The sequence below is a fragment of the Oncorhynchus masou genome, chromosome 28, assembly GCF_036934945.1.
Source record: "Oncorhynchus masou masou isolate Uvic2021 chromosome 28, UVic_Omas_1.1, whole genome shotgun sequence".
NCBI lineage: Eukaryota > Metazoa > Chordata > Actinopteri > Salmoniformes > Salmonidae > Oncorhynchus > Oncorhynchus masou.
In genome coordinates this window covers 57,784,178-57,809,581 of record NC_088239.1, presented here as the reverse complement: position 1 = coordinate 57,809,581, position 25,404 = coordinate 57,784,178, and the positions used below count along the sequence as shown (strand labels likewise).

The 25,404-nt window shown below is 43.5% G+C and overlaps 1 protein-coding gene across 1 annotated transcript in view; it reads right to left on the bottom strand.

The window, feature by feature from the left end:
* LOC135517965 (astrotactin-2-like) overlaps positions 1 to 25,404 on the bottom strand; it is a 569,522-nt gene that overhangs the window by 276,278 nt on the left and 267,840 nt on the right. The window contains exons 12-13 of the mRNA XM_064942708.1: positions 23,952 to 24,118; positions 23,027 to 23,215 (exon numbers count right to left, since the gene is read on the bottom strand). Coding sequence (XP_064798780.1) covers positions 23,027 to 23,215; positions 23,952 to 24,118 — 356 coding nt within the window. The remainder of the gene's footprint in view (positions 1 to 23,026; positions 23,216 to 23,951; positions 24,119 to 25,404) is intronic.

Sequence of the window (25,404 nt, the reverse complement as noted above, 5' to 3'; positions counted from 1 at the left end):
GGCGGCCATCTTAAAGGAGATAACTTGCCCCGTCATCCCCCAGTGGCTCGCTGGTACACCCATTCTCACCAGATGAAAATGAATCTGTCAAAGTCAATTCTGGTTCTATCTCGACTTAAGAATATCCTGGTGACAAAGGAGGCCTGCTGATGCTGTTAGGGGGAACAGATGAGAATGTCTGCCAGGCTTCCCTCAGGCACCTCCATACACCTCTGCTGGGACTACTGGGTGCTTGGGTTTCGGTTCAACATGACCTTTATAACTTCATTATTATCAATAAGCTAACAGTGGCATTATGAGCTAGTAGTAGTAGTAGCAGTAACAGTAGTAGTGGTTTTAGTAGTAACAGTAGTAGTAGTGTTAATAGTACTAGTTTTAGTAGATAGAGAAGTGATGACAATATATACACTCACCGTACAGTTTATTAGGCATATGGCTGTGGCTTGTTACATAACTGGCTTCTCAAACCAAAGCAGACATTCTGGTTATAACTGCATCTTGGTTAAAGAAGTCTATACTGGACTCTGATATATCTCTGACTGGTAATAATGTTTTTAGATCTGATAGAGTTGGCAGAGGATGGGGTGTCACCATAGAGCAACTTAAATGTGTCTGTATCCATTACCACCTCTGTCCCTAAGCAATTTCAATGTCTAGTCCTAAATGTGGGACTTGGTAATGGTGCCCATTTGACACTAGTGGGAATTTATCGCCCTCCCTATGTGCTCTTAGTGGTCTGCATAAGAGATGTTAAACTACCTAAATCTCGCTCATGTATTACTACAAAGAGACATTTATTTTAATTTAATGAGAAAATGTTTTTGTCTGAGCTGAGGTTGAGTGACTGGTGGGTTGTGCCAACTATCACTGATTCGGATCAGGCCCTAATTTGTTTTATTTCCCTGTTTAACTATTTTGCAGATAAACCTGCTCCGCACAAAATGATAAGGGTGAAAGACAGATATAATCCTTGGTTCACGCATGAGTTGTCTGTGAAATGACAGGAAATACATTTTGCTTGGGCTAAGGCTAGACTGAATGATTCTATGTCTGATTGGCAGTTCTTGAGATATCTTGTTATTAGAAAAGCAAAATCAACATATTTCTTGAATTGTGTATGGCATAGTGGTGGTAATCCAGCTAACATCTGGAAAGTGGTCAAATCTTTGAAGCCCCGTCACCCCCGTCATTTCCCCAGCAGGTTCTGACAGCATCTGGTCCCATACCAGACAACATGGAAATGTGTGGTGCTGTCACGCCTTGGTCATTGTATTTTGTGGTTTCGTTATATATTTGGTTAGGCCAGGGTGTGACATGGGTTTATGTATTGTATTTTCATATTGGGGTTTGTAGTATTTGGGATTGCGGCTGAGTAGGGGTGTTGTATAGGCTTGGCTGCCTGAGGCGGTTCTCAATCAGAGTCAGGTGATTCTCGTTGTCTCTGATTGGGAACCGTATTTAGGTAGCCTGGTTTTCACTTTGTATTTCGTGGGTGATTGTTCCTGTCCTTAGTGTCTTGATGTCCTTGTGCTGTGTTAGTTGACACCAGTTTAGGCTGTTTCGGTTTTCATTTTCGTTTATTTGTTTTGTAGTGTTTTGTATTGATTCGTGTTACGTTTGTTTTATTAAACATGGATCACAATAGACACGCTGCAGTTTGGTCCGACTCTCCTTCACCATATAAAAACCGTGACAGAATCACCCACCATAAACGGACCAAGCAGCGTGTCAACAGGCAGGAGCAGCCCAAAGAAGAGCTGCGTATTAAGGATTTCTGGACATGGGAGGAAATCCTTGACGGGAGAGGACCCTGGGCTAAACCAGGGGAGTGTAGCCGCCCAAAGGTGCAGCAGGAGAAGAGGAAACAGGAGCAGCCCAAGAGGAGCTGCGTATTAAGGATTTCTGGACATGGGAGGAAGAACTGGATGGAAAAGGACCCTGGGCTCAGCCTGGTGAATATCGTCGCCCCAAGGAGGAACTAGAGGCGGCTAAAGCAGAGAGGCGCTGGTATGAGGAGGCAGCACGGCGACGTGGATGAAAGCCCGGGAATCAGCCCCAAAAATTTCTTGGGGGGGGGGGGGGCTATCAGGGAGTATGGCTCGCCAGGTAGGAGACCCGCGCAAACTCCCTGTGCTTACCGGGGGCTAGAGAGACCGGGCAGGCACCATGTTATGCAGTGGTGCGCACGGTGTCCCCAGTGCAGGTGCATAGCCCGGTGCGGTATATTTCAGCTCTGCGTATCGGCAGGGCTAGATTGAGCGTCGAGCCAAATGCCATGAAGCCGGCTCTACGCATCTGGTCCCCAGTGCGTCTCCTTGGGCCGGCTTACATGGCACCAGCCTTGCGCTCGGTGTCTCCGGTTCGCCTACATAGCCCAGTGCGGGCTATTCCACCTCGCAGCACTGGCAGGGCAACCGAGAGTATTCAACCAGGTAAGGTTGGGCAGGCTCGGTGCTCAAGAGCTCCAGTGCGCCTGCACGGTCCGGTCTATCCAGTACCACCTCCACACCCCAGCCCTCCGGTAGCAGCTCCCCGCACCAGGCTTCCTGTGCGTGTCCTCGGCCCAATACCACCAGTGCCAGCACCACGCATCAGGCCTACAGTGCGCCTCGCCTCTCCTGCCCTGTCGGAGCCTTTCTCCTCTCCAGCGCTGCCGGAGCCTCCTGCCTGTTTGGAGCAGCCAGAGCTGCCAGTCTGCATGGAGCAGCCAGAGCTGCCAGTCTGCATGGAGCAGCTAGAGCTGCCAGTCTGCATGGAGCTGCCAGTCTGCAAGGAGCTGCCAGTCTGCATGGAGCTGCCAGTCTGCAAGGAGCTGCCAGTCTGCAATGAGCTGCCAGTCTGCAAGGAGCTGCCAGACTGTAAGGGAGCTGCCAGTCTTCAAGGAGCTGCCAGTCTGCAAGGAGTCGCCAGTCTGCAAGGAGTCGCCAGTCTGCCCAGCGTCGCCAGTCTGCCCAGCGTCGCCAGTCTGCCCAGCGTCGCCAGTCTGCCCAGCGCCGCCAGTCTGCTCAGCGCCGCCAGTCTGTCCAGATCTGCCAGTCAGCCAGACTCTTCCAGATCTGCCAGACAGCCAGACTCTTCCAGATCTGCCAGTCAGCCAGACTCTTCCAGATCTGCCAGTCAGCCAGACTCTTCCAGATCTGCCAGTCAGCCAGACTCTTCCAGATCTGCTATTCAGCCAGACTCTTCCAGATCTGCGAGTCAGTCAGACTCTTCCAGATCTGCCAGTCAGCCCGACTCTTCCAGACCTGCCAGTCAGCTAGACTCTTCCAGATCTGCTAGTCAGCCAGACTCTTCCAGATCTGCCAGTCAGCCAGACTCTTCCAGATCTGCCAGTCAGCCAGACTCTTCCGGATCTGCTATTCAGCCAGACTCTTCCAGATCTGCCAGTCAGCCAGGATCCGCCAGTCAGCCAGGATCCGCCAGTCAGCCAGGATCCGCCAGTCAGCCAGGATCTGCCAGATCTGCTAGTCAGCCAGGATCCGCCAGTCAGCCAGGATCTGCCGGAACCACCAGCAAGCCAGGATCTGGTAGATCCATCAACCTGCCTGAGCTTCCTCTCACTCCTGAGCTGCCCCTCAGTCCCGAGCTGCCCCTCAGTCCCGAGCTGCCCCTCAGTCCTGAGCTTCCCTCAGTCCCGAGCTTCTCCTCAGTCCCGACCTGCCTCAGTCCCGAGCTGCCCCTCAGTCACGAGCTGCTCCTCAGTTCAGTGGGGTTCTGGGTGAGGACTATTAGGCCATGGTCGGCGGCGAGGGTGGATCATCCCAGGACGCGAAGGGGAGGAACTATGACATTTATGAAGTGGGGTCCACGTCCCGAGCCGGAACCGCCACCATGGACAGACGCCCACCCGGACCCTCCCTATGGTTTTGAGGTGCGTCCGGGAGTCCGCACCTTAGGGAGGGGGTTCTGTCACGCCTTGGTCATTGTATTTTGTGGTTTCGTTATATATTTGGTTAGGCCAGGGTGTGACATGGGTTTATGTATTGTATTTTCATATTGGGGTTTGTAGTATTTGGGATTGCGGCTGAGTAGGGGTGTTGTATAGGCTTGGCTGCCTGAGGCGGTTCTCAATCAGAGTCAGGTGATTCTCGTTGTCTCTGATTGGGAACCGTATTTAGGTAGCCTGGTTTTCACTTTGTATTTCGTGGGTGATTGTTCCTGTCCTTAGTGTCTTGATGTCCTTGTGCTGTGTTAGTTGACACCAGTTTAGGCTGTTTCGGTTTTCATTTTCGTTTATTTGTTTTGTAGTGTTTTGTATTGATTCGTGTTACGTTTGTTTTATTAAACATGGATCACAATAGACACGCTGCAGTTTGGTCCGACTCTCCTTCACCATATGAAAACCGTGACAGGTGCTTGAAATGACCATTTGCTTCAGCTGGACACCTGTTTAAAGGATACTCTGAAAATTATTCTCTTTCCACTAGAGGGTTCTCTAGTCACCTCAGAACAGATTGTAGAGAATGATGCACTAATAGACTTAAAAAAACTCATTTTTACTTCATCTATTTGATGTCTATGATGTACCAAGTGCTTTGCTAAAGATTGATGTTAAAAATCCATAGGGGATATTTAACTTCTTACTGCAGCTCTCTGCCCCACTTATTGCAGAACCTTTTACCAATATATTTAATATGACAATTGTTTCTGGTGTTATCCATAAGATTTGGAAAGCGCCACGCGTCCTCCCCCTACACAAAGGAGGAGATCCTTCTGATTCAGATAACTACCATCCAATCTCTATATTATTTTTTTATTTCACCTTTATTTAACCAGGTAGGCAAGTTGAGAACAAGTTCTCATTTAAAATTGCGACCTGGCCAAGATAAAGAAAAGTAGTTTGACACATACAACGACACAGAGTTACACGTGGAGCAAAACAAACATACAGTCAATAATACAGTAGAAAAAGAAGTCTATATACAATGTGAGCAAATGAGGTGAGATAGGTGAGGTAAAGGCAAAAAAAGGCCATGGTGGCAAAGTAAATACAATATAGCAAATAAAACACTGGAATGGTAGATTTGCAGTGGAAGAATGTGCAAGAGATATAAATAATAGAGATATAAATAATAGGGTGCAAAGGAGCAAAATAAATAAATAAATAAATACAGTAGGGGAAGAGGAAGTTGTTTGGGATAAATTATAGATGGGCTATGTACAGGTCCAGTAATCTGTGAGTTGCTCAGACAGCTGGTGCTTAAAGCTAGTGAGGGAGATAAGTGTTTCCAGTTTCAGAGATTTTTGTAGTTCGTTCCAGTCATTGGCAGCAGAGAACTGGAAGGAGACAAAGGACAGAGGACAAATTGGTTTTGGGGGTGACCAGAGAGATATACCTTCTGAGCGCGTGCTACAGGTGGGTGCTGCTATGGTGACCAGCGAGCTGAGATAAGGGGGGAATTTACCTAGCAGGGTCTTGTAGATGACCTGGAGCCAGTGGGTTTGGCGACGAGTATGAAGCGAGGGTCAGCCAACGAGAGCGTACAGATCGCAGTGGTGGGTAGTATATGGGGCTTTGGTGACAAAACGGATGGCACTGTGATAGACTGCATCCAATTTATTGAGTAGGGTATTGGAGGCTATTTTGTAAATGACCTCGCCGAAGTCGAGGATCGGTAGGATGGTCAGTTTTACGAGGGTATGTTTGGCAGCATGAGTGAAGGATGCTTTGTTGTGAAATTTTTTGATTTAACTTTGGATTGGAGATGTTTGATGTGAGTCTGGAAGGAGAGTTACAGTCTAACCAGACACCTAGGTATTTGTAGTTGTCCACATATTCTAAGTCAGAACCGTCCAGAGTAGTGATGCAGGACGGGCAGGCAGGTGCAGGCAGCAATCGGTTGAAGAGCATGCATTTAGTTTTACTTGTATTTAATAGCATTTGGAGGCCATGGAGGGAGAGTTGTGTGGCATTGAAGCTCGTCTGGAGGGTTGTTAACACAGTGTCCAAAGAAGGGCCAGAAGTATACAGAACGGTGTCGTCTGCATAGAGGTTGATCAGAGACTCACCAGTAGCAAGAGCGACATCATTGATGTATACAGATAAGAGAGTCGGCCCAAGAATTGAACCCTGTGGCACCTCCATAGAGAGACTGCCAGAGGCCCGGACAACAGGCCCTCCGATTTGACACACTGAACTCTGTCTGAGAAGTAGTTGGTGAACCAGGAGAGGCAATCATTTGAGAAACCAAGGCTATCGAGTCTGCCGATGAGTATGTGGTGATTGACAGAGTCGAAAGCCTTGGCAAGGTCAATGAATATGGCTGCACAATATTGTTTCTTATCGATGGCGGTTAAGATATCGTTTAGGACCTTGAGCGTGGCTGAGGTGCACCCATGACCAGCTCTGAAACCAGATTGCATAGCGGAGAAGGTGCGGTGGGATTCGAAATGGTCGGTAATCTATTTGTTGACTTGGCTTTTGAAGACCTTAGAAAGGCAGGGTAGGATAGATATAGGTCTGTAGCAGTTTGGGTCAAGAGTGTCCCCCCTTTTGAAGAGGGGGATGACCGCAGATGCTTTCAAATCTTTGGGAATCTCAGACTACACGAAAGTGAGGTTGAACAGGCTAGTAAAAGGGGTTGCAACAATTTCGGCAGATCTTTTTAGAAAGAAAGGGTACAGATTGTCTAGCCCGGCTGATTTGTAGGGGTCCAGATTTTGCAGCTCTTTCAGAACATCAGCTGAGTGGATTTGGGAGAAGGAGAAATGGGGAAGGCTTGGGCGAGTTGATGTGGGGGGTGCAGTGCTGACCGGGGTAGGAGTAGTCGGGTGGAAAGCATGGCCAGCCGTAGAATAATGCTTATTGAAATTCTCAATTATAGTGGATTTATCGGTGGTGACAGTGTTTCCTATCCTCAGTGCAGTGGGCAGCTGGGAGGAAGTGTTCCTATTTTGAGTTTGTGTTGCAGGAAGCAAATTTCTGCTTGAAAAATTATCTTGCCTTTCCAAAGTTTTTGAATCCATGGCCAACTGTCAGCAAAGAACTTATATACAGTTCAAGTAAGACGTTTAATTAAATAGACTTAGGTTGGAGTAATTAAAACCTGTTTTTCAACCACTCCACAAATTTATTGTGAACAAACTATAGTTCTGGTAAGTAGGTTAGGACATCTACTTTGTGCATGACACAAGTAATTTTTCCAACAATTGTTTGCTGATTATTTCACTTATAATTCACTGTATCACAATTCTCGTGGGTCAGAAGTTTACATAGACTTTAAACATAATTTTCTGGAAAATTCCAGAAAATTATGTCATGGCTTTAGAAGCTTCTGATAGGCTAATTGACATCATTTGAGTCAATAGGAGGTGTACCTGTGGATGTATTTCAAGGCCTACCTTCAAACTCAGTACCTCTTTGCTTGATATCATGGGAAAATCAAAAGAAATCAGCCAAGACCTCAGAAATAAATTGTAGACCTCGACAAGTCTGGTTCATCCTTGGGAGAAATTCCCAAACGCCTGAACGTACCACATTCGTCTGTACAAACAATAGTAGGCAAGTATGAACACCATGGGACCACGCAGCCATCATACCACTCAGGAAGAAGATGCGTTCTGTCTCCTGGAGATGAACGTACTTTGGTGTGAAAAGTGTAAACAATCCCAGAACAACAGCAAAGGACCTTGTGTAGATGCTGGAGGAAACAGGTACAAAAGTATCTATATCCACAGTAAAATGAGTCCTATATCGACATAACCTGAAAGGCAGCTCAGCAAGGAAGAAGCCACTGCTCCAAAACCTTCCCCAAAAAGCCAGACTACAGTTTGCAACTGCACATGGGGACAAAGATAGTACTTTTTGGAGAAATGTCTTCTGGTCTAAATTAAACAAAAATAGAACTGTTTGGCCATAATGACAATTGTTATGTTTGAAGGAAAAAGCGTGAGGCTTGCAAGCCAAAGAACACCATCCCAACTGTGAATCACGGGGGTGGCAGCATCATGTTGTGGGGGTGTTTTGCTGCAGGAGGGACTGGTGCACTTCACAAAATAGATGGCATCATGAGGAAGGGAAAATATGTGCATATATTGAAGCAATATCTCAAGACATCAGTCAGGAAGTTAAAGCTTCGTCGCAATGGGTCTTCCAACTGAACAATGACCCCAAGCACACTTCCAAAGTTGTGGCAAAATGGCTTAAGGACAACAAAGTCAAGGTATTGGAGTGGCCATCACAAAGCCCTGACCTCAACCTATAGACAATTTATGGGCAGAACTGAAAAAGATTGTGCGAGCAAGGAGGCCTACAAACCTGACTCAGTTACACCAGCTCTGTTCGGAGGAATGGGCCAAAATTCAACCACTTATTGTGGGAAGTGTCACGTTCTGACCTTTATTTCCTTTGTTTTGTATTTATTTAGTATGGTCAGGGCGTGAGTTGGGTGGGCAGTCTATGTTTGTTTTTCTATGTTTTGGGGTATTTCTATGTTTCGGCCTAGTATGGTTCTCAATCAGAGGCAGGTGTCATTAGTTGTCTCTGATTGAGAATCATACTTTGGTAGCTTGGGTTTCACTGTGTGTTTGTGGGTGATTGTTCCTGTCTCTGTGTTTTGCACCAGATAGGGCTGTTTTTGGTTTTCCACGTTTATTGTTTTGTAGTGTTCATGTTTATCTGTTTTAATTAAACATGAATCAATATAACCACGCTGCATTTTGGTCCTCCTCTACTTCACCACAGGAAAACCCTTACAGGAAGCTTGTGGAAGGCTACCCAAAACATTTGACCCAAGTTAAACAATTTAAAGGCAACACTACTAAATACCAATTTAGTGTAAGTAAACTTCTGACCCACTGGGAATGTGAAAAAATCTGAAATAAATAATTCTATCTACTATTATTCTGACATTTCACATTCTTAAAATGAAGTGGTGATCCTAACTAACCTAAAACAGGGAATTTGTACTAGGATTAAATGTCAGGAATTGTGAAAAACGGAGTTAAAATGTATTTGGCTAAGGTGTATGTAAACTGTCAACTTCAACTCCATATACACATACAGTTGAAGTGTACCTATGATGACCATTACAGGCCTCTCTCATATTGTTAAGTGGGAGAACTTGCACAATTGGTGGCTGACTAAATACTTTTTTGCCCCACTGTACATATACATATAGATCACTTCACTATTCACTTTTTGTTCACAAAGCTCTACTACACAAGCTTCCAACTTTCCTAACATCGTTGTTGAAGTATAAAAACATGAGTTATCAAACCAGTTCACAGGGGTTGAGGTTCCTCAGGTCTCCACCGAATCAGGTAAATCCAATTTTAGTTTTAATGCGCCTCACTGCAATTTTCAGAACTCATTACAATTAGATGTTCCAGTGCCGTTCGGGCAGTTTAGGGTGTTAATTGAGGACCGAGTAGCTGAGGCCTAACTTTTTCATAAGTGTTGTGTTTGTATTGATTGCTGTTTTGTTTAACATTGTATTGGTTGTTATATTGTGACCAGGGCACCCCTTTGGAATGAGACGATGGTCTGAATGGGTTTTCCCTGAATAAATAAATAAAAACAGTAAAAAATAAATCAGGCAGACAGGCATTGAGGCATTCAGTTACTGTTCGACTACAGTACCGGTCAAAAGTTTAAACACACCTACTCATTCAAGGATTTTTCTGTATTTTTACTATTTTCTACATTGTAGAATAATAGTGAAGACATCAAAACTATGAAATAACACATATGGAATCATGTAGTAACCAAAGTGTTAAACAAATCAAAATATATTTGAGATTCTTCAAAGTAGCCACCCTTTGCCTTGATGACAGCTTTGCTCACTCTTGGCATTCTCTCAACCAGCTTCACCTGTAATGCTTTTCCTACAATCTTGAAGGAGTTCCCATAGAGTACTTGTTGGCTGCTTTTCGTTCACTCTGCTGTCCAACTCATCCCAAACCATCTCATTTGGGTTGAACTTTGGGGATTGTGGAGGCCAGGTCATCTGATGCAGCACTCCATCACTCTCCTTCTTGACATACTCAAATCTAACTGCCTGAAGCTCAGGCTCTGAAGCAAGGATATGCATATTCTTGGTACCATTTTAAAGAAAACACTTTGGAGTTTGTGGAAATGTGAAAGGAATGTAGGTGAATATATCACAATAGATCTGATAAAAGATAATACAAAGATACATATTTTTTTTATTTTTTTGTACCATCATCTATGAAATGCAAGAGAAATGCCAGGTGCAATATACATTGGCCACTAGATGGCATCAGTGTATGTGCAACGTTTTAACTGATCCAATGAACCATTGCATTTCTGTTCAAAATGTTGTATCAAGACGGCCCAAATATCCCTAATTTGTTGTAACGTTATTTCCATCAAATTGACTTGGCTGTGTGAAATGATGTGGTGCACATAAAATAACTTTTGTAGTGACATTCCCACGTACTTTATAGAAAATATAAGTTAAATTTTGCATTGCATCAACAAATCTACTTATGCTTTTGTCACAAAAAGAAAATGTGAATGCGCCCACTCTGGTTTTGGTATGGGCGCTCTAGCCAACAGTTCACAGATAAAGTTCGGGTTTAGCCTACATTATGACCCTATTATGGACAAAAGAGCGAGATAATTTGTATTTGTCAAAAGGCAGCCAAGCACTGGTCAACATATCACCAGAATAAGATCCTCAATAGTTATTTGAAAGGAGCATCAAGCTCATCACAATGCACTTCCACCACCCTGTGAAGTTCATCGTAACGTATTTCCCCTGTAGCCTAATAAACTGCATGATTTCCAGAGTCATAGTGGGAGGACCACACAACATCTCATCGCGTGACTCCAAGTTTACTTCGAAATTATTGATATTATATCAATATATGTGCACAAAACCGTAATGAATTATTACTTTTACAGACAAAAAGATCCTACCTTGTCTAGTGTATTTAGTTTGGTCGACATTTGGAAATTTCACCGACAAATGTTCTGTTTTCATCAGACCTGTCCTAACATTTTTTATCCAATGTACTTTAACTCACATACAATGGTTGGATGGAAACCTGGTTAGTGACCTCGCATCACCTTGTATGCTTATTTGATTCTAACTCCCTCACAGATATAAGTCCCTAAGAAATAGAAAGCAGATGCTTAGAGGAAAGCCATGCAATTTAAATACCTTTGGCAGTAGCAATCATACACAGCAGGGGGAAATCTTTTGTTGCCTCAAAAAAAATCCATCACATTGAGGAGGATATAAGCATAGCACAAATTGCAAGAGTTATTCAGAATAAGTTATTGCTCAACCACTCTCCTTTTACCCAACTGAGAAAATTATGTTGACGCTTGAGGAAGAGAGGCCTTTTCTTACTCTTTCAGGTTCTTAGTCACCCATATTGTCAAGGTCAACTTGTCAAGGTCAACTTCTTAAAATGAAGCAAAATCTGCTTTACAACAGGTGTAGAGCCTAACTGGCACACATACTGAATACAGTGCATGATTTACAAGTTTGGGGAATATAATTTTCACCATAAAAATGCACCTTTATAATAAAAGCATTACATGCATTAGTGCACTTTTGATAATGGTGTTTTCCCGGTAATGGAAATTTCACGCTTAAAGCCTACTGCCGTGTGCGCATTGCTGTGCGTATAAGAAATAAACTATTAGTTTATCAACATCTTAAGCTAAAAGTTATGTTGCGTCAGCCACATTGCGTAAAAAATTATTTTTGATGTTAGTGGTTGTACTAATTTGTGATGTATCACATCCTACAAACGTCCCAGACTATGTTTGGAATATTTATTTCTCGCACAGAATAGGTCAACTTTTGTTCTATGGGGTAGACTAGATTGTCATATTCTAGTGCTTTGCTGTTCGTCAACACTCATATTGTTGGCTGACGAAAAGTACATGTCGACAGTTCTTCCAATATCTTTAATATGCACCTCGGAATTGGGTAAAGAAGAGCACAGTTGTGTCCCCGATGTGTCGGTCTTCACTTGTATTCTGTGAGAAAGACCCAATCATGTGATGGAGAGCTATGTGAGTCAGATGAGGTGCTTCGGAGCGGGCGGCATTTAGGGAGAAGGGCTGCAAAAGGCATTGATTTTTTTAGGGTGCATTATGGCCACACAAATGGGATGCTGTCGGGAAATTTATACACAATTGCTTCTCAAATTGCTAAATTCTTAGGGATAGAGGGCAGTATTCGGGAAGTTCGGATGACTGAGGTGCCCAAAGTAAACTGCCTGTTTCTCAGGCCCAGAAGCTAGGATATGCATATAATTGTTAGTATAGGATAGGAAACACGCTGAAGTTTCTAAAACGGTTACAATAATGTCAGTGAGTATAACTTAACTGATATGGCAGGCAAAAACCCGAGGAGAATCCATACAGATTTTGACCACCCATTGAAATGTCTGTTTATGGGAAAATCAAAGGAAATCCTCCCAGATTGCAGTTCCTATGGCTTCCACTAGATATAAACAGTCTTTCGAAAGGGTTTCAGGCTTGTTTTTTGAAAAATTTGCTAGAATTTGTAGTTTTTCTAGGTGGCTCTCATTTTGACTGTAGTCTTGTGGTGCGCGTGGATGACGGAGCGTACTTCATTATTTATCTCCGGTATTGAACACACTATTCTCCATCTTTAAATTGTATTGTTTATTTACATATTAGGGTACCTGAGGATTGACTAGTAGAGGTCGACCGATTGGCATGGCCGATTAATTAGGGCCGATTACATTTTTTTTTTTTTCAAGTTTTCATAACAATTTGTAATCAGCATTTTTGGATGCCGATTACGGCCGATTACATTACATTCCATGAGAAAACTGCATGGCAGAATGTGACCACCTGTTACACGAGTGCACCTGTTACACGAGTGCAGCAAGGAGCCAAGGGAAGTTGACCACCTGTTACACGAGTGCAGCAAGGAGCCAAGGGAAGTTGACCACCTGTTACACGAGTGCAGCAAGGAGCCAAGGGAAGTTGACAACCTGTTGCACGAGTGCACCTGTTACACGAGTGCACCTGTTACACGAGTGCAGCAAGGAGCCAAGGGAAGTTGACCACCTGTTACACGAGTGCAGCAAGGAGCCAAGGGAAGTTGACCACCTGTTACACGAGTGCAGCAAGGAGCCAAGGGAAGTTGACCACCTGTTACACGAGTTGCTAGCTAGCATTTAACTTAAACTCTTATAGAAAAACAATCAATCTTCACATAATCACTAGTTAACTACACATGGTTGATGATATTACTAGGTTAAATATCATGTCCTGTGTTGCATATGATCAATGTGGTGCCTGTTAATTTATCATCGAATCACAGCCTACTTTGCCCAATGGGGGATGATTGAACAAAAGCACATTCGCGGGAAAAAAGCACAATCATTGCACGAATGTACCTAACCATAAACATCAATGCCTTTCTTAAAATCAATACACAAGTATATTTTTTTTAAACCTGCATATTTAGTTAAAAGAAATTCATGTTAGCAGGCAATATTAACTGGGGAAATTGTGTCACTTCTCTTGCATTTATTGCACGCAGAGTCAGGGCATATGCAACAGTTTGGGCCGCCTGGCTGGTTGCGAACTACTTTGCCAGAATTTTACATACTTATCAAATCAAATCAAATGTATTTGTCACATACACATGGTTAGCAGAGTGTAGTGAAATGCTTGTGCTTCTAGTTCCGACAATGCAGTAATAACCAATGAGTAATCTAACCTAACAATCCCAAAACTACTACCTTATACACACAAGTGTAAAGGGATAAAGAATATGTACATAAAGATATGAATGAGTGATGGTACAGAACGGCATAGGCAAGATGCAGTAGATGGTATTGAGTACAATATATACATATGAGATGAGTAATGTAGGGTATGTAAACAAAGTGGCATAGTTTAAAGTGGCTAGTGATACATGTATTACATAAAGATGCAGTAGATGATATAGAGTACAGTATATACATATACATATGAGATGAATAATGTAGGGTATGTAAACATTATATTAAGTAGCATTGTTTAAGGTGGCTAGTGATATATATATATATTACATCAATTATAACATAACATTGAAGGTTGTGCAATGTAACCGCAATATTTAGACTTAGGGTTGCCACCCATTTGATAAAATACGGAACGGTTCCGTATTTCACTGAAAGAATAAACGTTTTGTTTTCGAAATTATTGTTTCCAGATTTGACCATACTAATGACCAAATCCTCGTATTTCTGTGTTTATTATATTATAATTAAGTCTATGATTTGATAGAGCAGTCTGACTGAGCAATGGTAGGCAGCAGCAGGCTCGTAAGCATTCATTCAAACTTTACTGTGTTTGCCAGCAGCTCTTAGCAATGCTTGATTCACATGCTGTTCATGACTTCAAGCCTATCAACTCCTGAGATTAGGCTCAGGCTGGCAATACTAAAGTGTCTATTAGAACATCCAATGGTATCGAGTGAAATAGTTGATGCGTCATAATTCCTATAATAACTACAAAACATCTTAACTGGGAATATTGAAGAACTGGGAATATTGAAACACCAGCTTTCATATGTCCTCCTGTTCTAAGGAAATAATTTAAACGTTAGCTTTTTGACATGGCACATATTGCACTTTTACTCTCCAGCACTGTGTTTTTGCATTATTTAAATCAAATTGAGCATGTTTCATTATTTAATTGAGACTAAATAGATTGTATTTATGTATTATATCAAGTTAAAATAAGTGTTCATTGTTCATTCAGTATTGTTGTAATTGTCATTATTACAAATATATATATATATATATATATATATATATATATATATATATATAAATCGGCTAATTAATCAGTGTCGGCTTATTTTGGTCCTCCAATAATCGGTATCGGTGTTGAAAAATTATAATCGGTCGACCTCTAGCAAGAAGGTAGAGACAACAATACATCATGCGACTGTCAGTAAGAGTGTCTATGACTGAGTCTGTGAATGAAGAGATGAAGATAAAACAGTCCAGTTTGAGTGTTTTTTACAGCTTGTTCCAGTTGCTAGCTGCAGTGAACTGAAAAGAGGAGCGACCCAGAGATGTATGTGCTTTGGGGACCTTTAACAGAATGTGACTGGCAGAACAGGTGTTGTATGTGGAGGATGAGGGCTGCAGTAGGTATCTCAGATAGGGGGGAGTGAGGCCTAAGAGGGATTTATAAATACGCATCAACCAGTGGGTCTTGCGATGGGTATACAGAGATGACCAGTTTACAGAGGAGTATAAGGATGTGTCCAATAGGAGCATTGGTGGCAAATCTGATGGTCGAATGGTAAAGAACATCTAGCCGCACGAGAGCACCCTTACCTGCCGATCTATAAATTACATCTCCCTAATCTAGCATGGGTAAGATGGTCATCTGAATCATGGTTTGTTTGCAAACTGTGGGGTGAAAGATGAGCGATTACGGTAGAGGAAACCAAGTCTAGATTTAACCTTAGCCTGCAGCTTTGATATGTGCTGTGAGAAGGACAGTATACAGTCTAGCCATACTCCCAAGTACTTGTATGAGGTGATTACCTCAAGCTGTAAGTTAGTAATCACACTTTTGGGGAGAGGGGCATTCTTCTTACCAAACCACATTACCTTAGTTTTGGAGGTGTTCAGAACACGGTTAAAGGCAGAGAAAGCTTGTTGGACACTAAGAAAGCTTTGTTGTTGAGTGTTTAACACACAATCCACATTGGATCCACATCCATAACCTGAGCGGAATCCAGATTGCATACCAGAGAGAATATTATAGACGTCAAGAAAGCCAGTCAGTTGATTATTGACAAGTTTTCCCAACACTTTTGATAAACAGGGCAAAATAGAAATGGTCCTATATCACCAGAGGAACAGAGGAGGAGTAGGATAAGGGTACGGCTAAAAGCTATGAGAATTGGTCGTCTAGAACGTCTGGAACAGAGAGTAAAATGAGGTTTCTGGGGGCGATAAAATAGCCTCAAGGTATAATGTACAGACAAAACTATGGTAGGATGTGAATACAGTGGAGGTAAACCTAGGTATTGAGTGATGATGAGAGAGATATTGTCTCTAGAATCATCATTGAAACCAGGCAATGTCATCGCATGTGTGGGTGGTGGAACTGAAAGGTTGGATAAGGTATAGTGAGCAGGGCTAGAGGCTCTACAGTGAAATAAGCCAATAAACACTAACCAGAACAGCAATGGACAAGGCATATTGACATTAAGGAGAGGCATGCTTAGTCGAGTGATCATAAGGGTCCAGGGGGTAGTGAGGTTGGTTGGGGTCACGGCGATTCAGACAGCTAGCCGGGCCATCGGTAGCAAGCTAGCAGAGGATGGAGGTCTGTTTTTAGCCACCTCATGTGTTTCCGTCGGTAGATTAGTGGGGTTCCGTGTGGTAGAGGGGATCAATCCAATTGTCAAAATAGATATAGTTATAGTGACCCAAGAAAAATTGTCTGATAGACCAATTCAGATAGCAGCCGATAAGACAGCTAACGATTAGCGGGCCGCAGATGGGCGTTCATGTAACGTCGCAACGGAGGGGCCAGTTGGTTAACTCCCTCGGGCAGATAACGTCGGTAGTCCAGGCGTGAAGGCCCGGTGGGGCTCCTCAAAGGCAGTAAAACGGGTCTGGATAGGTGATTGTAGCCCAGGAGTGGCTGATGGAACTCTTCAGCTGGCTAGCTTCGGAATAATTGATGTTTGCTCCGGGATCGACGTAAGCCAATAGTCACACGGATAGCAGCTAGCTAGCTGCGAGATCCAGGTGTAAATGTCCAGAGCTTGAGATATGGAGGGAAAAATAGGTCTGGTATGTTCTGGTCTGAGTCGTGTTGCACAAAACTGGCGATAGATCTTCGAGCTAAGGGATAGCTGATGACCACAAACTGTAAACTGGCTAGCTTCTGGTTAGCTTCTGGCTACCTTCTGGCTACCTTCTGGCTAGCTTCTGGTTAGCTTCTGGTTATAATACTTTTTTTTTTAATTGGTGAGGCGGGTTGCAGGAGAGTGTTTTGAAGTTGAGTTTTTGGAAAATAAAATATATAAAAGATATGCGAAGAAAGGTGTAAATATATATATATATATATATATATACTGATCAAAAAATAAATAAAGGGAACACTAAAATAACACATCCTAGATCTGAATGAATTAAATATTCTTATTAAATATTTTTTTCTTTACATAGTTGAATGTGCTGACAACAAAATCACACAAAAATTATCAATGGAAATCAAATGTATCAACCCATGGAGGTCTGGATTTGGAGTCACACTCAAAATTAAAGTGGAAAACCACACTACAGGCTGATCCAACTTTGATGTAATGTCCTTATAACAAGTCAAAATGAGGCTCAGTAGTGTGTGTGGCCTCCAGGTGCCTGTATGACCTCCCTACAACACCTTGGAATGCTCATAATGAGGTGGCGGATGGTCTCCTGAGGGATCTCCTCCCAGACCTGCACTAAAGCATCTGCCAACTCTTGGACAGTCTCTGATGCAACGTGGCGTTGGTGGATGGAGCAAGACATGATGTCCCAGATGTGCTCAATTGGATTCAGTTCTGGGGAACGGGCGGGCCAGTCCATAGCATCAATGCCTTCCTCTTGCAGGAACTGCTGACACACTCCAGCCACATGAGGTCTAGCATTGTCTTGCATTAGGAGGAACCCAGGGCCAACCGCACCAGCATATGGTCTCACAAGGGGTCTGATAATCTCATCTCGGTACCTAATGGCAGTCAGGCTACCTCTGGCGAGCACATGGAGGGCTGTGCGACCCCCCAAAGAAATGCCACCCCACACCATGACTGACCCACCGCCAAACCGGTCATGCTGGAGGATGTTGCAGGCAGCAGCACGTTCTCCACGGCATCTGCAGACTCTGTCACGTCTGTCATGTGCTCAGTGTGAACCTGCTTTCATCTGTGAAGAGCACAGGGCGCCAGTGGCGAATTTGCCAATCTTGGTGTTCTCTGGCAAATGCCAAACGTCCTGCAAGGTGTTGTGTTGTAAGCATAACCCCCACCTGTGGACATCGGGCCCTCATACCACCCTCATGGGGTCTGTTTCTGACCGTTTCAGCAGACACATGCACATTTGTGGCCTGCTGGAAGTCATTTTGCAGGGCTCTGGCAGTGCTCCTCCTTGCACGTCTCCTGATGTACTGGCCTGTCTCCTGGTAGCGCCTCCATGCTCTGGACACTACGCTGACAGACACAGCAAACCTTCTTGCCACAGCTCGCATTGATGTGCCATCCTGGATGAGCTGCACTACCTGAGCCACTTGTGTGGGTTGTAGACTCTGTCTCATGCTACCACTAGAGTGAAAGCACCGCCGGCATTCAAAAGTGACCAAAACATCAGCCAGGAAGCATAGGAACTGAAAGGTGGTCTGTGGTCCCCACATGCAGAACCACTCCTTTATTAGGGGTGTCTTGCTAATTGCCTTTAATTTCCACCTGTTGTCTATTCCATTTGCACAACAGCATGTGGAATTTATTGTCAATCAGTGTTGCTTCCTTAAGTGGACAGTTTGATTTCACAGAAGTGTGATTGACTTGGAGTTACACTGTGTTGTTTAAGTGTTCCCTTTATTTTTTGAGCAGTGTATATATATATATATATATATATATATATATATATATATATATATGCACAGTATATGGGACACGACAAGACAAGGACAGAGGACGTCTGACTGCTATGTCATCTTGAGAAGATGATTAAGCATTAAGGGAAATGGGCAACTGTTAGGAGGAGGGTTTATTTTTCCAAGTCTTTAACCGTTTTCCAGAACTTCTTGGCGTTAGACCCACAGACAGAGAACTGTTCTTTAAAGTAACCAACTTTGTCTTCCGGATAGCCTGAGTGCACTTATTTCTCATTTGCCTGAACGAGAGCCAGTCAGCCTGAGTATGCGTGTGCCAAGCTTTTCGGCAAATTAAATTCTTGAGGTGGAGTAACTCTGCCAGATCACGGTCGAATCAGGGGCTGCCAGATCACGGTCAAACCAGGGGCTGAACCTGTTTTTAATTCTCATTTTCTTATTCGGGCTTATTTGTTAACAATACCACTGAAAAAAAAGAAGGCCCAAGCTCTTCGACAGATGGGATCAAGCTGATTCTATACCAATTTACTGAGGCCAGGTCATTCAAGATATTTAATAAGTGTCTATAACAAATCAGGACAGGTCGTTTCACTGAGCAGCCATTATGAACACAGGCTGTAAAACAGTGATCACTAAGGTCATTACAGAAACACCAGACTGATACCTATCAGGAATATTTGTGAGGATAACATCAAGGAGAGTAGCCTTTTCTGGGTGTTTGGAGTAATACCTTGTGGGATTGGTAATAATCTGAGAAAGATTTAGGGAGTCCCATTGTTTTAGGACATGGTAAAATGGTTTAAGCATGTCCCAGTTTAGGTCACCAAGCAGGACATATTCTGACTTAGTGTAAGGGGTCAGGAGAGAGTTTAGGACATTTAGGGTACAGGTCAGTGCTGACAAACATAGTTTGTCCCACAGTTGGGTAAACAAGCAAGTTCATAGTCATCCAAGCATGCAGAAGTCATGAGGCAAATTGCATAGAGCACAAGAAAAAATTATAACAACTTGGGGCTAGCCATTGTAAGTTCAGAGTCACTCGCTCCAACAGTGCGTGTGTGCTGGAAGCGAGTGAAAGCTCGGGAGAGAGGGGGGAGTTTGGTGGGGATACCTGTACCAGACAGGGGGAGACAGGCCAGGGCTGATGGTGAACAGATCACCAGGTGGAATCCAAGCAGCAGTGCAGCAGGCAACTGGAGTAGGTATCACACCCACTTGGGAGAAGCTTTTTTTTTTCAGGGGGCAGATTCCTTGTAGAAAATTCCAGCTAGCTAGCTAACGTAGCCAGCAAGTCTCTATCCACCATTTTTTTCCCACATGGAAAAGGAGGTCATTGCTTGACAATCACCGGCTGATGCAATTTCATGACCGGCACAGCCCTAGCTACAGTGCTTTCAGTCACCCCTTGACTTTTTCCACAGTTTGTTGTGCTACTAAGTGCGATTAAAATGTATTTAATTGTCCGTTTTTGTCAAAGATCTACACAAAATACTAATGTCAAAGTGGAAGAGAAATTTGAAGAAAAATGTACGACAAATAAGACTAATATATTTTGATCATATATTTTTGAGTCAATACATGTTAGAATCACCTTTTCCACACCTGGATTGTGCAACATTTGCCCATTATTCTTAAAACATTCTTCAAGCTCTGTCAAATTGGTTGTTGATAATTGCTAGACAACCATTTTCACATCTTGCCATAGATTTTCAAGCAGATTTAAGTTAAATCTGTAACTTGTAAACTCAGGAATGTTCACTGTCTTATTGGTAAGCAACTCCAGTGTAGATTTGTCCTTGTGTTTTCAGTTACTGTCCTGCTGAAAGACTAATTCATCTCTCAGTGTCTGCTGGAAAGCAGACTGAACCAGCTTTTCAGTGTAGATTTTTGCCTGAATCAGGACAGGCCGTTTCACTGAGCAGCCATTATGAACACAGGTTGTAAAACAGTGATCACTTCGTTCATTACAGAAAACACCAGACTGATACCTATCAGGAATATTTGTGAGGATAATATAACAGAATTTTGCAGGGCTTAGCTCCATTCAGGAAATGTTTTATCCTGAAAAACTCCCCAGTCCTTAACTATTACAAGCATACCCATAACACGATGCGGCCACCACTATGCTTGAAAATATGGAGAGTGCTACTCAGTATTGTGTTGTATTAGATTTGCCACAAACTTAACACTTTGTATTCAGGACAATAGTTAATTGCTTTGCCACATTTTTTACAGTGTTACTTTAGTGCCTTGTTGATGCACAGGCTGTCTTTTTTCACTCTGTCAATTAGATTAGCATTGTGGAGTAACATTGTGGAGTTGATCTATCCTCAGTGGTCTCCTATCACAACCTGCTCATAATGAGCAGCATAAAATCCGACCCGACAGGGAAAATGAAAACCAATGAATATAGTGGTTCTCAGGCAGGCTAGAGGCACAATATTGTTACTGTTGCATCACACTGGGTGACCACTAGTGACTTATTGCAGCTTTCTATATTGCAGTTTTAAAGATGGAACCAGTGCCACTGTCCGACCCACGGCTGTTGTTATTGTTTTGGTTTTGTTGATGAAGCAGAGGTGGGGAGCATCACACATCACAGGAGGTTGGTCGGGGTGGATGGTTGGGCGTATAGCAACATCAAACATCTAGCCACCCAAAGGTTGTGTGTTCAAATCTCACCACAGACAATTTTAGCTAATTGGCAACTTTGCAACTGCTAACCCTAACCTTCATACTTTAATTCTAACTCCTAACTTTAAACCTAAACTTTACCCCTAATCCCTAGTCTAGCCACCTAACTAATGTTAGCGTTAGCCACCTAGCTAACGTAAGCCACAAACAATTGCAATTCATAACATATCATACTAAATGGAGACAGATTTACGTTTACTATATTACGTCTACACCTGAGTCTAGGTTGCAGCAACAGTTTCACCATTAAGAATTACAGCTTTAAAGGGAAAAATGACATATTGACAGACATTTATTAAGACAAAACATATTTATCCAAGGGTTAATTGGGATGAAAAGAACAGTGTGCCAGAACTTTTCAACCCCTGCATACTGATACATGCAACAAACAATAGCTTCTGGACATAAATATGGACTTTCACACCTCAGCTTGGCTTTGCTATTGTGACATTTGAATACTAATTTATTATATCATATAATAACAGCCATCCTAGTTTACCCTTTTGAGTTAGTTTGTTATGAAATGAATGAGTCCCCTTGATCACAGTCATTCAGAACAAAAAAGATCTGACATTTGTCAATGGTGACTCTCTCCTCTGCTTGGACAAATACAGTCATACACACAATATGTATAGAGTGGGAGAAAGCGGTAATTATGTGTGAAACTGTGTGGGTTATCCTATGATCATAATTGGAAGAGATGAGAGCAGCCATATAATCCATAGAACAATTCTTTCAGATCGATGAGAGTCAGGAGAAGCAGATTGGGTTGACCTGATGGCGGAAACAAATCTTCTGGACTGCTTAGACTAGCATTATCATCCCTGTTATCATCACTGGACAGCGCTCATCAACAGTGCTTGATTGAAAGGCACTTTCTTGGCTTGTAAGTGTGTGTATATGTGTGTGTGCCCGCACGTGTGTGTGCGAGCAACAGTGTGTGCATGTGCATCTGTATGCGTGCATGTTGGTGTGTGTTTGCCTCAAACAGGCAGACAGTCCCTGCCTCGTTGTCTTTGATTATGGCAGCGTCCCCCTGCAGCTAACATTTGTCTTTGCTATCAGCCAGACACTGGGGCTTTGAGAGGGCTGACAGTGCTGTCTGTCTCAACACTCATCCTCTAATGGAGAAACTTCAGCGCTGTGCTGTGTTAGACCTGCAAATAGGATTGTCCACCGTGTAGGTATCTCACTCACCAGTACTGATAAAAGAAAACACTGCTTTTACTCATGTTGACACTTATCCTGAAATTCCTCTCTGGAATACATCCTGTGAATTCGAACCGCCAAGATCTCATTGGGATTCTTATTGTGTAGTGGGACTGATGAGAACGAATGTCCCAATGCTCCAACTTGGATGCATTGTTTTTGGTAGTTTATATGCTGACTTCAACCATACAAAAGAGGACAAAACGTACACAAAGGGTCCATAGAGTCACTTAACCAACGAAAACGTCTGGGCACCAGCCTGTTTCTGCTTTAGCCTAATTCGTTATCTCTGTCATGCCAGCCTGTCTAAAAACCCAGTGGTGTAAAGTACAGGTCAAAATAGTCAAAGCAACATGCCACCAAGACTCAGCCCAATACCACTACAGGTGCCACAACATTTTTGGGAAAGCTCCTGCCACCAAGCTGTATCCCAAATGCGACAAGCCAAAGCCAGATGTCACAAAGTGATATGGCTTGGATAACGTCCCCTGTGAAGGTACCACAGGTACACAACAGTAATAAGGATGACATATTCTCCTTTGGGGGAGAACTTACCGGAAGGTCATCTGGAAGACCTGTCCCAGGTTGACTTGCTGGCTCTTGTTGTTGTAGCCGTGCAGCATCTCCCCAAACAGGGTGTCATTGAAACGAATGTCCTGCCTCTGGCACTTTGGCCCCTCACAGTTCTCTGTCTGGAGGAGACAGGAGCGACCGTCCCCCCCCAGCTTGTACTCCTGCACACACCTGGGTTGGGTTGGGGAGGGGGGATTATGTGTAACAAGCACATCATGCAGAGGCAGAGACATTAGTATTATAGACTCTACTAACACACACACACAATATCCTCATTTCCCAGTAGAGAACGTGTACCGAGCTCAAAGAACTAATAGATTGCAGAAATATGTATTGATATCTGTCTAATATTTCAAATGAAAGTGTGTAAGCACATCAAACATTTAATCCCAGACTTGTCTGCGTTAAAGGAAAACTGTGGTTGGATTTGCACATTCAGCATTGTCTACTTCAGAAATGGCTGTGAACCACAAAGCACACATTTAATGCTAATGAAACCAACATAGATACACTGGCAGACTCGTGAAGTAGCCTACAGTAGATTTCATATCAACGTTCTATACTGTAGAACATTCATAAACTGCCAATTAAGAGGTGAACATGAGAATCAATCTCACAGTTGACATGTATAAATGAGGATCGCTCTCACAGTTGTTTCTAACAGTATTTTTTGCCCATCCATTTTGGTGAAATGCTATAGCTGTCTTTCTACCATCTTAGAGTTCAATAGCAGCAGATTTAGACAACCTTTTGCAAAGAGCTGCATTTATGCTCTATTTGTGTTATCAACAATGGCCTAATTCTCACCCACAGAACATATTGTTGGACCCAGGTTGCCCAGGAAAGAAGACATTTTAAAGGGGCTTCTTCCCTGATGCTGTATGTGTCCTGCCACTGGCTGACTCACCCACAGAACATGAGGATGTTGCTGGAGCTGGGGTTGTCTAGTAGGGGCACCAGCTGTTGGAGACACAGCTGCTCACAGCCCCCATTGAAGCCGTCCGTGCAGTCCGTGCCCTTTGAGTAGTCATAGCAACCCGAGCCATCCTTCATCGGCCGCAGCCCGTCAGGACACTGGAGAGGCAAGAGAGATGCACAGGAGAGGGAGATAAACAGAGAGAGAGAGAGAGAGAGAGAGAGAGAGAGAGAGAGAGGGAGACAGAAAGAGAGAGAAACAGAGAGAGAGACAGAGAGAGAGAGAGAGGGGGGGGGGGGTCAACATACACTGTATAAATAAAAGTATGTGAACATCGCTTCAAATTAGTGGATTTGGCTATTTCAGCAACACCCTTTGCTGACTGGTGTATACAATTGAGGACAGAGCCATGCAGTCACCATAGACAAACATTGACTGTAGAATGGCCTTACTGAAGAGCTCAGTGACTTTCAACGTGGCACCGTCATAGGATGCCACCTTTCCAACAAGTCAGTTCATCACATTTCTGCCCCGCTAAAGCTGCCCTGGTCTACTGTAAGTGCTGTTATTGTGAAGTGGAAATGTCTAGAAGCAACAACGGCTCAGTCGCAAAGTGGTTGTCAACACAAGCTCACAGAACGGGACCCCAAGTGCTGAAGCACGTAGCGTGTAAAAAATGGTCTGCCCTCGGTTGCAAAACTCACTTCCGAGTTCCAAACTGCCTCTGGAAGCAACGCCAGCACAATATCTGCTCATCGGTAGCTTCATGAAATGGGTTTCCATGGCTGAGCAGCCAGACACAAGCCTAAGATCCCCATGAGCAATGCCAAGCATCAGCTGGAATGGTGTAAAGCTCGCCGCCATTGGACTCTGGGGCAGTGTAAATGTGTTCTCTGCAGTGATGAATCACGCTTCACCATCTGGCAGTCCGACGGACAAATCTGGGTTTGGCGGATGCCAGATAAATGCTACCTGCCCCAATGAATAGTGCCAACTGTAAAGTTTGGTGGAGAAGGACAAATGTTCTGGCGCTGTTTTTCATGGTTCGGGCCCCTTAGTTCCAGTGAAGGGAAATCTTAACGCCTGCACAGAGCCATGACCTCAACCCCATCAAACACCTTTGGGATCAATTGGAAGGCTGACTGCGAGCCAGGCCTAATCGCCCAACATTTGGAATGAGATGTTCGACGAGCAGGTGTCCACATACATTTGGTCATGTAGTGTATCTATTCAGATCAGGACCCAGCAATTACTAGGAGACAGACAACGAGATGGTCTGCTTTAATTAACAAAAATGAGGAAAGTGATGAAGAACACCATCTCCCAGGGTTCCCCTCAAGAGTCAGTGGGGATTTGATGAAGTGTTGATTGGCTAATCAGGGAAAGCAATCAGAACAGAGCTCTCCAAATTAATTTCAACCACATGGATAAACTGCAAGTCAAT